We start from the raw sequence: 13,601 nt of genomic DNA on the forward strand, positions 1-13,601 counted from the left end.
AACCATTGAACCTTTCTCCGTCTGTAAAATGGGGGTCATGAATCGTACCTCCTTTACAGGGCTGTTGTTCCAGGGCCAAATGAGACAATACACATAAAGCACTTTGGGAATCTTCAAAGGGTTGTGTGTTGGCTAAATCGTCAATAATAACACTGATCTGTAAGATGAGGATAGCAATCCTTGTGCCACCCACCTCACTGCACTGGTGTAAAGAATGCTTTGCAAAACATGATGCAAACGTGAGTTATTACTGATGCTGACATTGCCTAGACACAAGCCTCTGGCCAGATTAGACATAATTAAAACGGATTCAGTGAATCCTGGGAATTCGCTTATTCCTCCATTCAGCCAATAACAGTCTCTGAGCATCCTATTCCGCGGCCCTTGGATACCACGAGGGATATCAAGGAAGGGCCCGCCCTGACGCTAGAGCGCCCCACATGAAAATACACAAAGCAGCCCCTCATCATCGTCATCCTCATCTTCGCTGCTCTCCATGCCACGTTCCCGGGTGCCACATTGTACCCGGCTTGGCTGGCAGTCCAATCTGACCTCCCGATCCTTTTCTACTTTTCCCGAGCGCTCCCGCTTCCTCGCCACCTGGAAATGAAAATGCTCATCAGAGCCAAACGAAGCTCCTCATTCTGGATAACGCCCTGAGGACTTTTCCTGGCCTGCCCTCACTACCTAGCGGACCAAAGGAACTAAGAGCCCAGCAACAGTAGCCCCGCCTCCGATACCGCCTCCACAGGCTTCCTATTGGTCACCGTCTCTAATTCTCTTACTCTGTTGGCTTTCCGAGCTATCCATCATCAACGGAGCGCCCACCTTCACCCAGCGGCTATTGGCGGGTTGTGACGTCATCTCCGGCGCCCGAACCTCATTGGCTCCTACGAGCAGAGGCCGTCAAACGTCACAGGAGCGGGCCGCCATTTTGACTGAGCTACCCCAGTGACAGGAGCCGGGCAGGCAGACGCAGCTTCTCCCCGCTTCCCCTCCCCCTTCCCTATTCCTTTTGCCGTCCCGCGCGCCCCGTACTCCCGTCGCCCCGGCCCTGCCATGTCCCAGAAACAGGAGGCTGAAAACCCCTCGGAGGAGACCGGAGAGGAGAAGCAGGTGAAATGGAGGGGGTGGGGGGCGAGACGGGGCGACTGTGTTGGGGCGAGAGACGGCCTTCCCCCCGGCGTCTATTGGCGGGTAGGGTCCCGAGCTCCACTCGGGTTGGCCACTTCCCTCGTCGTGTATGGTGAGCCCCGCCACCGCCGGGTCCTTTGAGCTCGGGTTAGCTAGGCTGTCTGTCGGTCAGGACCGTGCTGCGACCTGATTGGTCGGCCGGTCTGTCGCTCAACTGGGACAACCCGCTCTGTGATTGGCCAGAGCTGGGCGCCGGGCGGGTGCTGGGAGAGGCCGAGTGAATGAAGTGAGCTAGAGGTCTGCTGTGTTCCGGGGGCGGCGTGGTGCTGGGACGCGGGGCCGGCGTGTCGGGGCTCAGAGTCCCACGCTCTTTCGTTCCTTCTCCCTGTCCTCCGCCCACCACCCGGCGAACGCTCGGTAAACAGTCGGCGGGCTGGTGGGGGCGGCGATCCTCGTCATGTCTATTTAAGGTGGAGGCTTTCACAAGTGAGAGATTCGTGTTTGTGGAGGACTGAGACAATCTGTTCTCCACCTCCAGCGAGACGGCGCAGGATGGAAGGGGGCCGAGACCTGGGGGGAGAAGTGAGGCAGGCAGAAGACCCCCGCCCCCCCACCAGCGCGGCGTGGTGCGGGCTGGGCAGCCTCGGGGGGAATCCCTCCAGCCAAATAGGGCATTCCAAACATGGCAGGGAAGTGTCTCCCAGATTGATTCGTTCAGCAGCTGTTGATCAAGTTCCTTGATGTGGGCTAGATCCTGAGACTGCAAAGACGGATGACACAGGCTGTGCTCCAGGAGTTCACAGTCTAATGGGGAGGCATGGAGACGTGCTGTCTGGTAAGAGGGAGAGCAAGAATCGCCAAGGCAGTGCTGCGAGACATAGAAGTTGCCACCTGGTAGAGAAGGCTTCAGAGGATCTTCCCTTCCTTCCCCCCGCTCCCCAGCACTGACACAGACCAGAACCAGCTAAAGGTGCTGGTGAAGAATATAGCACCTCAGTACCACAGAGCTAGCCCCATTCCGTCTTTCACAGTCTGCTAATTTTCATCCTTTGTTAGGAGCGTCCTAGTTTAGTGAAACATTGTGAGTAAATTCTGAGGAGACCTTTTTGTGCCCATTATGCAGTTGAAGATCTTAAGGCAGAACATGCCACTTGCCAGCTACCGTTATCCAGTCAGTCAGCACCTACTAAGTGCCAGGCACAGTTGCCAAGCCTTGACAGTTTTACTTGAACAGAATTTCTCAAGACTGATCTATTTCTCTCTGCTCACCTGGACCACCACCTAATTTATGGCTTCTTCACCTCTCACCTGAATTAATACAATAGCCACCTAATTGATCTCCTTGCTTCCTGTCACACCTCTCTCATTCATCTTCCATACAATTGCCAGTATAATCCTTTTTAGGCACAAATCTGACTGGGTCTTTGTCAAAAACCTGCAGTGACTCCTATTTCCTTTAGGATAAAATACAAATTCTGCTTGGCATTTAAAACACTTTTTAGTCTGTCTAGTTCCAGCTGTCATTATATCCCCTTCTTCCTTCCCCCCACAGTCCAGTTAAATTAGAGTACTAGCTATTCCACTCAACCCATTACATCTCTCTCTATGCATTTGTGTAAGCTACCCTTAATCTTTGCTGCTTCTGAGGCTGAGCTCAGGTGCCTCTGGCTGTTTCTGCTCTCTTCTTCCTCCTCCAATAAAATGGATAAGATTGGGATGTTGCTCATTTTTATCTCTGTATCTCCAGCACCTGTAGGACTCTTATTAAACTGAATCACCATATGGTTCAATTAGCACTGATTAATGAAGTGGATACTATGCACCCAATACCATAGGAGGCCATGTCATATAAAAGCAAAAATGAAATCATTTTGCCCACAAGGAGCTCCCGTTCTAGTAGGGGGAACGACATGTGCACAGAGAAGTGAATACAAAGCGTATACACAGTAGAGACCAAAGTGTTTCAAAACAGTCACTCCTGGGGGCATTGGGGAAGGCCCTCAATGGAGCTTTAAAGGAAGCTTGGGGCTCTAAGAGATCCCAGGCAGGAAGACGGGAGGTAGAGCGTCTTGTGGAAGGCATAACAAATAGGTGGGACAGTTTGGCTGAAAGATAGAGCTCACTAGGGGAATCGTGTGTGATTGGCCTGCACGAGATTGACTCTGAATGCCAGACAACAGTTTGCATTTTATCCTACAGGCATTAGGGAGCCACTGAAACTTCAAGAGTGGAGAGTTACATGTTCAGACTTGTGCTTTGGGAATATAAATTTGGCAGTTATGTGGAGGATTGATTGGAAATAAGAGAGAAACAGATGCAGGGAGACTAGTTAGGATGCTGCGGCAGTATCGCAGGTGAGAAATGATGAGGATGTGAATTAGGATGGCGTTGATGAGTAGGTATAGACAAAAGCTTGGTAGCATTCCCATTGGCTCGTTCCTGAAGGAACAGTGCATCCAACTTACTTCTCTGCATGTCTGTGATGGTGGCTGTGTGAGTAGAGAAAGGAGGACAGATATGAGAGATGTTGTGGAAGTAAAATGGATTAGCCTTGGCGGTTGATGGGATGTAGAAAATGAGAATGCAAGGATGACACCAAGATTTTGACTGACAGAAACAGAAAGAATTCTGGTTTCAGAGCTGTAAGAGACCTTAAAGGTCATATAACCTAACCCTTTCATTTTACTATTTAGGAAACAAGACACCCAGACGTTATGTGATTTGCTCAAGGTTACATGGCAATTAAGGTACAGAGCTAGTATGGTGGTGTCCTGGACAGAAGCAGGAAAGTCAGTCAACCAACAAGCATTTATTAAATGCTCATCGTTATGCCAGACCTTGTGCTGAAGGCTGGGGATACAAAGAAAGACAAAAAAAATAGACCCTGCCCTCAAGGGAGCTTACAGTCTAACTGGACGGAAATTAAAATGAGGAGCCATCTCCAGTGGTCCTGATGACTATCTGGCCACTGGACCCAGATGGCTCTGGAGGAGAAAGTGAGGCTGGTGACCTTGCACAGCCCTCCCTCACTCAAATCAAAGTCAGGTGCAAGTCAAGTCGTCATCTTCCTGATGGCATGGTCCTTTTCCAGAATGAAGGACAAGCACAACAGCCACAACAAATTACAGTGAGACGTGGCTAAAGCTGATGAGTTCAGTTTTCTGCATAGATTCCTAGATGAGGCGGAAGGGAGGTCAAGGGGAGATTAGAAATGAATTGAGTTTTGTGGTGAGACTTCTCTTGTCCCGGTACTGTTAAAACTTCTCACCATGAGAGAACTCTGTGTAGAATCTGCCATTCTATTTATCTTTATTATCCCTTTGTTTGCTAGCTTAGGCACCCAAAGTTTGTCCATGGCTTTTGAGCTTTCAGTGCTGGGAATGAGCCTTGTTGCCCCTTCTTTTATTTAGCCTGAGGATTGTTCCGTGGTTAAAAGTGCCATATTAGGATATTGACCCCTGCCTATGTCTTATAAACCAGTGGAGTTGGTCAGTGGGGATGGTGTGAAATACAGCTCTTCCTACCCTTGGTAGGGTGGGAATTGTCTTGGCCCTCATGGATTTATTTGAGCATGGAGCTCTTTAAACAGGAGTAGGGAGTGAGCGCTAATGTTGGTTGTTAACTGCAGCTGCTACTTGGTCGTTAGTTTGACAAAATGGTTCCTGTTTATTTCCCCAGGACACACAGGAAAAGGAAGGTATTCTCCCCGAGAGAGCTGAGGAGGCAAAGCTAAAGGCCAAATACCCAAGCCTGGGACAAAAGCCTGGGGGCTCCGACTTCCTCATGAAGAGACTTCAGAAGGGGGTATGAGGCACCACCTGTTCTCTGTTATGTGTTTGTCATTTGGGCCCTACAAGCTGTGAGGGCAGCTTAGGGGGAGGAGGGTGAAGGAAAAGTGAGGAGGAAGAGGACTGTGGATGTCCTACTGTTGGAACTAGCAGCATTATAAACTGTGAGTTAGCACCCCTAGGTGTCCCAGAAGCTTAAAAGAAGGATATTGTTAGCTTTGTTATGATCACAATTCACATTAACTCTCCCAGAAAAAAAAAATAAAAAGGAGAGGTCCAAGGAGGCTTCGTTTGGATGAGTGGAGGAAGGTGGAAGATAACAGGAGCCTGACTTCCCCTAAAAATGGCTTCTGTTTCCTTTGTGGTGTTCTGGGCATTTGCTTACTTCACAGTTGAAGAAGAATGGCTATGCTGTGTGTATCTTAGTGGTGCTTTGTTAAATCTTGGGGTGCCTCACTGGAGGGAACACCAAACCATTCCTACCATAGAAATCCCCTTTCATAGTGAGTGCCTTGGAGGTGGCACCAGCCTATGTTAATAGTCCCTTCAAGAGGCTCATTTATCTTATCCAGAATGATTTCCCCCTAAGGAAGGAGAGAGTCTATCATTATAGCCACCTATGTGGGATTCTTAGGCTTCTGAGATACCTAACAAGCTAGAAGATGCTTCCTCTTGTAAGTGGAATGGGAAGCTTAGTTTGTGAGTATTAGTCACAGTTGGTGATAGGAGGCTGACTTTTGACTCACTTTGCTGAGTACGATGCAAGCAAGGCATTTTTCAGCAGTGGAAAAGTATGGAGGAAAGAGGACAGAGATCAGATTTTCCTCAAAGACTAGCTCAGCTTCTCACTTCCTGGCCTAGGGAGTTTGTTTCAGCCCTGAACCTATTCTGTAAGCCTTGAGTTTATCTCCAGCTGACTGATGAGACTTCCAAAGACTGGCCAGTAGACAGGCTAGTCAGTTTCCTTCCCTCACTCCCTCATTCATTCATCATTATTGATTGTACTCTCTTTTGAGTGCTATGGTATAGAATAAAGAGGAAGAAGGAAGTGTGGCTCCTGGCCCCTGGGAATTGACTGTAAAGTGGAGAAATTGGATGTGATTACAGGAAAAAGATTTAGATAAAGAATCATGAACAAAATATATAAGCAAGTGGTAAGAACACAAGGTGATCAGAACTTGGGATGATAATTTCTTGGTAAATGTGAGTTTTGTACGGGTTGGAGGGAAGGTCAAAATGCGTATTTCCACCGTTTTGAGCCAGCACAGAAGTCCTAGACCCCACTTTTGCCTAAATTTTCCCCTCTTGTTTTCTAGCAAAAGTACTTTGACTCAGGAGACTACAACATGGCCAAAGCCAAGATGAAGAACAAACAGCTGCCAAGTGCAGGACCAGACAAGAACTCGGTGACAGGCGACCACATCCCCACACCGCAGGACCTGCCCCAGAGAAAGTCCTCCCTCGTCACCAGCAAGCTTGCGGGGTAACCTGTGCCCCTCCCCTCCCCTTCCTCCACCATCGGACTTCTCTGTATTGTAGGCTGGGCTGGGCTGAGCAATTAGTCATTCAGATCTTCACACTAATCTAACCAAAAGGGAGCGAACAAATGGAGAGATGACTTTGGACCTGGTGTTGGTAGCTGGAGGCTGCTGAGGAAGGGGGCAGGTGGCTTGAAGAGAGGCTGTCATCTCAGTTCATGACCTTTTGTTAACAAGGAAGATTTTCAGGGTATCACCTGCAGCCTTGGAAATCCTCCTTAGTAAGAGGTATTGGCATTAGATGATGATATAACTTCCTAGCTCTTATAAGTTGGGTGGGGAAAGCAGTCCCCTCTTCCTTTGAGAAGGGGTCATCCTGGATTTGTTCACACTGATCCCTGAAGAGGTGGGAAGGAATGAGTCAGAGATCCCTTTGTGATAGGTATGGCATCCCCAGTGGACGTGATCTACAGTAAAGGAACGGAAGTCAGGTGGATGGAATGCAGTCTTTTGGCTGGCAGCTGTTCTTTTACTGAGGAAGGTTAGGAGAATTCTCAAGAAAGGGAGGAAACTCATTTACTTGTGCAAAACTTTAAGAGCTTGCCTGTCCACTCCTCCATGAGATGCTATCAGTTCAGGCTGACCTTTGGTCTGTCTTCATGTGGCAGTGTGCTGGTGTGGCTTGGCGTGCCTGCTTTCACTCTTGACCCATTGCTTGAGTTCTGTTACCCTTTTGGTCACTAAGTAGTAGTGTGACCTTGAACAAGTTATTTAACCTATTTACATTCATCTCCTTTTCCTTTTCACTGCAGGAGTTGGACTAGCCAGTTGCTTCTAGCTCTCTGGGTTTCTGCTTGAAAAGCTTTTTGCTGTTAATCATGTGACTCTAAAGTGATAGACTCTGCAGTTCAGCAGTTGCTTGATGTGGGTTTCAGCCAGGGCAGAGCTATAGGTTGATTCCATTAAGGATTGTTTATAGAGATTAGAAAGTGAAGTTTGGAGGTTTAACTAGGGGGTTGAGGCCCCCAGGTGTCAGGACGGAGAGAAGATGGTTGAGAAGCCAGTTGTGGGTGTTTGTCTCTCACTCATCTTCTTTCCTAGCCTACATTAGCTCCAGGCCTAAAAAGTAGCTGAGGAATGGTCCTTGGGCAAGTGGGAGCCTGCTCATCATAAATATATGAAGTCCCGTGTTTTGCATGTATTGTTAGGGAGCTGGAATAGGAGAGGAATGGGATGACCTACTTTTCAAAGGGCAAGAATGGCAGCAGGGCCACAGCTGTGGAGCAGCCAGTTTTACCTTGGAGGAGGCCAGGAAAGTGGGTAGGCTGGGGAAGTGCTAGAAAACTATTTCCTTAGGGGTCAGGACTCCCAGCTACTAAGAAGCAAAGAGGTCTGGCACATCTTAGAGCTCATTTATAAACAGGTCAAGGGAAGGGGGTGCAAGTGGTCAAGAAGGAGCAAGGCAAGCCTTGGCTTGAATAGAGTTGTCGAGCAGGCTATGCCTCATTGCTGTTACTTATTGGAGAGGGACAGGGTGAATGTTGTTCTCTACTTGCCTTTTTATTGTATAAATCCTGATAATCCGTTCAGTCAACTTATGTGAATGACTAACTGATCAACTTGATGTGTGTATATAGATACTATGTGTGTATATATATACTTCCCTCCTGCTTAGCCAGTCAGATTTCTTGCTGCCACTTGAGTAGATAAGGTATGGGAGGATTAGGGGCACAGTTTTCCTGACCCACAATTTCAGTGGCTTCTCACTTGTAAATGTATATAATTATTTTTGTGTTTCTTGCTCCATTTCCTCATGCTTTCTTCCTAGGTCTAAAGCCCCCTGTGGAAGGGGAGAATTGCTAAGCACCCTGTATAGTTGCCTCACCTGTCCCAACCACTTTGTACATAAATATGTCACATATATTATATATATAAATATATATATAATTTTTGTACGTCCTTTTCATCTCCAATCTTCTTGAGTTCTCTGTTCATTTCTTTCCGTTCCAAGTTACTCTTTCCATTTACCGGTGTGAGGCCTCAGGACTAGTGATCATAATGAAGTGTGGTTTGTAGGGAATACGTAGAAGAGATAGGAAAATTAGGCCTCCATTGCCCTCCTCCATGTCCATTTCCCAGAACTATGAAAACAAGCAACCAAATAATTTCCTGAGCTGGCTGCCCTTTTCCACACTATGGAATTCCATAACTTTGTTAACAAGGAAAAGCATTTTTCAAAATAAGTTCAGATATTCTTGATGAAAAGTTGGATTTTGGTTGTATTCTCTCCAAAAGATGGTTTTGTGTAAGGTCTAAACAAAGGAACTTGTCAACTTCCATCATCTGCTCAGGTGTCCCCACCCCATCAGTCCTGCTTCCTCAATCAGCTTGACTGTTTTGAATGGTTTTAGTCCTACCTCTGAAATAGAGTCTGCTCTGAACTAAGAAATTACCTCTCAGATTTGAAACCCTAGATACCTTTTGTTTTTTGGCTAAAGGATGATTTTTGTTTCTTTGTTTGAGCATCCCCCAGGTGCTGCAGAGGGGCAAGGAGAGTGCTACTGTGGGAGAAATAAGATTGGGGATTTCTCTCTTACCCACTTCCTTTTCCCTTTGCTGCTCTGGGAGCAATAAAAGAGTTTCCCTGTATGGATGGGAATGGGGAGAAAGCCAAGTGGCTTAACAGTTGTTGAGTATGGAGCAGAACCATGGGGTGGGGAGAAGTATGGGGCTGGATATTTTTTCCCCTGTTACTTGACAGTGTTTTTATTTTTTCTTCTGTGTTCGTCCGCAGTGGCCAAGTTGAATGATGCTTCCCGGGGCTCCCGACAGATCCTGAGACGCTGCCCCCCCTGGGTCCTGTGCTGGCTCCTGCCCCTCCTTGCCTTAGTGGCTAGGGGGTCAGGAGGTGGCCTGGGTGCGGGCCGGAGAGGCAGAAGCCCCTGCCCGACGGTGTCCCAGCGCATGGAGCCCCTCGGGTTGAGCACCAAGACCTTGAATCTTTTTTTTGTGTTTTATTTTTCCAAACATCTGCTGGGAAAAATCTCTATGAAATCCTGGTGTGGGGTTGAGAGGGTGGGGTTGGGTGGGGGGAATATGGGGTAATATGAATTGGGGCTTGGAGCAAAAAAAAAAAATTGCTGACTACCCTTTTTCTGTAGCCCTTGGTGATGGCTGGGTGTGGGGGTTGCTATACGGAAAACGGACTGAAGATGGAAGGATCAGTCCAGTTCCACAGAAAAATGCCTTGTGTGCTGGGATTGGTGCCAGGTGATTTAGTGTCAGGTAAATGGGACTGTCCATCCAGATCTGTTGGCTGCAAATGCAGCTCCCTTGTTTCTGTAAAGCAGGCTGGGAAATTGAACTCTAATGTACTTAATTGTCTTTGAGGATTGCTGGCCCTTTAAAGTAGAGCTACTGTGGGAATTGGGGCTGTGAGTTTGGGAGGGAGGCATAAATGTATGGGGAGCCCCAAAGAGCCTAGGGAACTTTTTCAGTATTTGAAATAAAAAAAAAAACACCCACAAAAAACCCCCCCAGAAGTCCTCTGAAGCTGCTGGTGTGTTTTATTGAGGGGGGAGAAAGTAAGACCATATAGAGACCTTCAAAGGGAAAGCGGGTCTAGAATCTTGGACGGGCATGGAGCAGGGATACCTCAATAAGGTCTGGGTGGGGTCCCAGCTTCTGTTGCTGAGGGGTGGGGTAAGGAATGGAATAGGCACCTAGCTGAATAGTCTAAAGCTTTTCCTAGCCTACCAGTGGTTCTGTCTTTGTTTTCTGTGGCAGGTATGGGACAGCCAAATCAGTCATCTGACCATCGTGGGTAGTAGCTTACAAAATCATGGATTCAGGGTTCTAAGGATTTTCATGGCCCCATTTCAAAGTTCTAATAGGTTGAACATAAAAGAAAAGGAAGCCCCACCCACCTCCTTTCCCTTTGAGTTTTTCTAGTTCCTGCTCCAGTTCTCATTGTGAGAGCTGAAGCCTTTCTGCTTGTGACCCTCAAGGATCTGGAGACTATTCTCCCAAAGCTGTCCCAAACCTAACCTGGCAGGCTGCCACTTAAGAGCCCAGAAGCTGCCTCATGATGTCAGTTAAACTCTTCAAGGTACACACCCCACCCCCAGCTGATTTTACCTGAACTAGCATGTTTTGCCGGTATTTGGTAGGGATAGGTGATAGTCATGTTTTCTTTACCTTTTTTTTTTTTTTTTGGTAAGGCAGTGGGTGAAGTGACTTGCCCAGGGTCACATAGCTAGTTAGTGTCAAGTGTCTGAGACCAAATTTGAACTCGGGTCTTCCTGAATCCAGGGCTGGTGCTCTATCCACCTGTGCCACCTAGCTGCCCCAATAGTCTTGTTTTCTAAGGTATGATTAAAGCATGTAGGAAGAATATGGTTGAAAGTGAAGTGAAGTAACATCTCCTGCATGGGAGAAAATGAACTACTAGGCAGAAAGGTCATTCTTTCGAGTCAGCTAGGTTGTTACCCAGCCAAAGGGTTTCCAGATGAATGAGTTCTCTTCTAGGAGCCTGGCTTTTGCATCTGCAGAGAAAGTGAATGCTCAGGCATCTCCCATCTCGTTCAATGCAGTTAATACCAACTGGATAACAAATATGTGCTATGGACTGTTGGCAGTAATAAGATGAGTAATTCACAGTCTCTGCCCTAAAGGCAGTTATAGAGTCAGGGTGGGGAGCAGGTAGGAGAAGAAACAAAACATTCAGCTATAATACCAAGCAGAATGTAATTAAGTAAGATAGGATCTAAGTGCCACAAAATGCTCTATGGTATAGGACAGGGCATATTTTGTTGTGGATAAAGGGGAAGTTTTCACAAAGTGGCCTTTGAGATGCCCTTCAAAAACATTAGTCACCTGTGTGCCTCTGCCCACTGATAGGAACTGGGGGGAGTTACCACTTAGGGAAGACAGAGTCCCTGCTTTCATGGAGCTTCAAATCTAGTCAGGGATCTGACATGTACAAGTTAATGATGTTGCAAATTAAATACATTGAAGAAATATGAAGAGGTGGGGTGGAGGGGGAAGATCTGGGGGTCTGAGAGAGATGGCATTAGTGATGATGGGGTTGAAAGGATGCTAAAACAGGCATAGTGATGAAGAGCATGAAACAGCCTAGCAGCAAAGTACAGAACATATTTCACATCAAAGAAGCCCAGTTTAGAGCAGGTAGAGGGGATTGTGAGCTACAGTGAGAAGGTAAGTGCCAAATTAATGCCAGGAAGAGGAATTTGAACTTGTAGGCAGTGGAGAGCCACTGAAGATATTTTGGTAGCATGCTGACTAGATTTAGGCAGGAAGGAAATTATTCTGGCAGTGATGTGGGGGATGGATTGGAGGAGATAGGTGGGAAGATATGTTAGGTGGCTCCTACACTGGTACATATGGGTAATAATGGGGTCCTGTTAATAGGGTGATCACAGTGGGAATAGGGGAGGTGAATGAGAAAATTGCAACGGTGAAATCTATCGAACATGGTCACGGGTTAGACAAGAGAAAGAAGAAGCACAGATAACATACTGCTTGGAACATGGAACACAAATGATTCAAAAACAAAATCAGAAGGACCAGGTTCTGAGGGAGAGATTGGTTTTGTACATGTTGAGTTAATAGGTGATGGTGAGAAATCCAAGAGATGGCCTGTAGCTACCATTTGTATATGGTGTTTTCAAGTTTTACATTATCAGAAGTGGGATTTTACTTGGGCTGAGTTCATTCAGAGGGCGTGTGCAAAGGGTTGTTGTTATGTCAAGTGCAGGGCACAGCTTGCTTGCTGGGCCTTAGCTCTGGAAAATGGTGTCTCCTAATAGCATAAAAAAACAAAACAGGAGGGATGGCCTTGGCACAGGAATCCTGAAATTTCTGCCTTTTCACCAAAAGGAGGGACTTTAAAAGAATTCCTCCAATTCTGGCTGATAAAGTTGAGGTAGGTATAAGCCAAGAAACCATGAGAGGCCAGTTGACAACTGAAGCAAATAGGTTAAGTGATTTGTCTAGGGTTACACAATTAGTGTCAGGCCAGATTTGAACTTGGATCTTATTTCAGGTCTAGCTCTTAACTATACACCCAAGTGCCTGTAGGCAGGTTGGAGGTGCAGCTCTGGAGCTTAGAAAAGAAGGGCTAGAGATTTAAATTTGTCATTTGCATGGAGATGGTAGTTGACAAGAGAAAAGGATATTGCCAAAGAGAAAAATGGGAAAGGCTAAGTGCAGAACCTTAGAGAACCCTTACCTTAGAGAGAAGATAGAGTGAGTGGGAAAGTGAAGAAGTGATCGGTTGAAGATAAGGGATGAAAAAGGCAATTAGATTTAGCAGTTAGGTTACTGGTAACATTTAAGAAGCAACTGTAGAGGGGGCAGCTAGGTGGCGCAGTGGATAGAGGACTGGCCCTGGATTCAGGAGGACCTGAGTTCAAATGCGGCCTCAGACACATAACACTTACTAGCTGTGTGACCCTGGGCAAGTCACTTAACCCCACTGCTTTAAAAAAAAAGGCAATTGTAGAGTAGTGGGCTGGAAGCCAGAGTACAGGAAGTTCAGGAACATATTATAAAGAAACTAGAAGTCTTGAAGAATGTGTAGCGTTTGGAAACAAAGATGGGAGAAGGAAGGTGACCATTCCAGGTGGCACTGACACCATCCTTAAGAGGCAAGCGAGATGGTACAGTGGAAAGAGTGCTGAATCTGGAGTCAAGAAGGCATAAGTTCATATATGACTATAAGATACTAGCTGTGTGACCCTGGGCAAGTCATGACCTCTGCCTTAGTTTCTTCATCTGTAGAATGGGGATGATAGTAGCACCTACCTCCAAGAGTTTGCAAGGCTCAAATGAGATCTTTATTAAACACTTTGAAACCTTAAAGTACTGTGTAGACATTAGCTATTCTTATCTTCAAAACAGCCCCCTAAGATAGCAAGCATGAGTACCTCCTATCTGTGACAGATTTGGTCAGCAAAGCTATAGAAGTGAGAAATGGTAAAATATCAGTGTTTGAAAAATATAGTTGTCAGGATGGCTCCAGTATTGGGTAGTCAAGGAAAATAGTTGGTGTTATAGGTGGAAAGACTTACTGAGGACACAGTTATGAGTGAATGTCCTCTAATGCCAGACTGAGAAGTTACAGTGCTATCTACCCTAAGAGAAGTCAAGTAAATATAGGAAATCCTATATTAAGTGCTGT

The 13,601-nt window shown here is 46.6% G+C and overlaps 1 protein-coding gene across 1 annotated transcript; it reads left to right on the plus strand.

The window, feature by feature from the left end:
- Positions 1-903: 903 nt before the first annotated feature.
- Positions 904-9,937, plus strand: ENSA (endosulfine alpha). The gene is made up of 4 exons (XM_021004567.2): positions 904-1,116; positions 4,813-4,938; positions 6,239-6,405; positions 9,195-9,937. The coding sequence occupies exons 1-4, from the start codon at positions 1,060-1,062 to the stop codon at positions 9,208-9,210; spliced, it is 366 nt and encodes a 121-aa protein (XP_020860226.1). The 5' UTR covers positions 904-1,059; the 3' UTR covers positions 9,211-9,937.
- Positions 9,938-13,601: the final 3,664 nt, after the last annotated feature.

This window comes from Phascolarctos cinereus, unplaced genomic scaffold, assembly GCF_003287225.1.
Source record: "Phascolarctos cinereus isolate Bilbo 61053 unplaced genomic scaffold, phaCin_HiC Scaffold_5;HRSCAF=322, whole genome shotgun sequence".
In the NCBI taxonomy this organism is placed as follows: Eukaryota; Metazoa; Chordata; class Mammalia; order Diprotodontia; family Phascolarctidae; genus Phascolarctos; species Phascolarctos cinereus.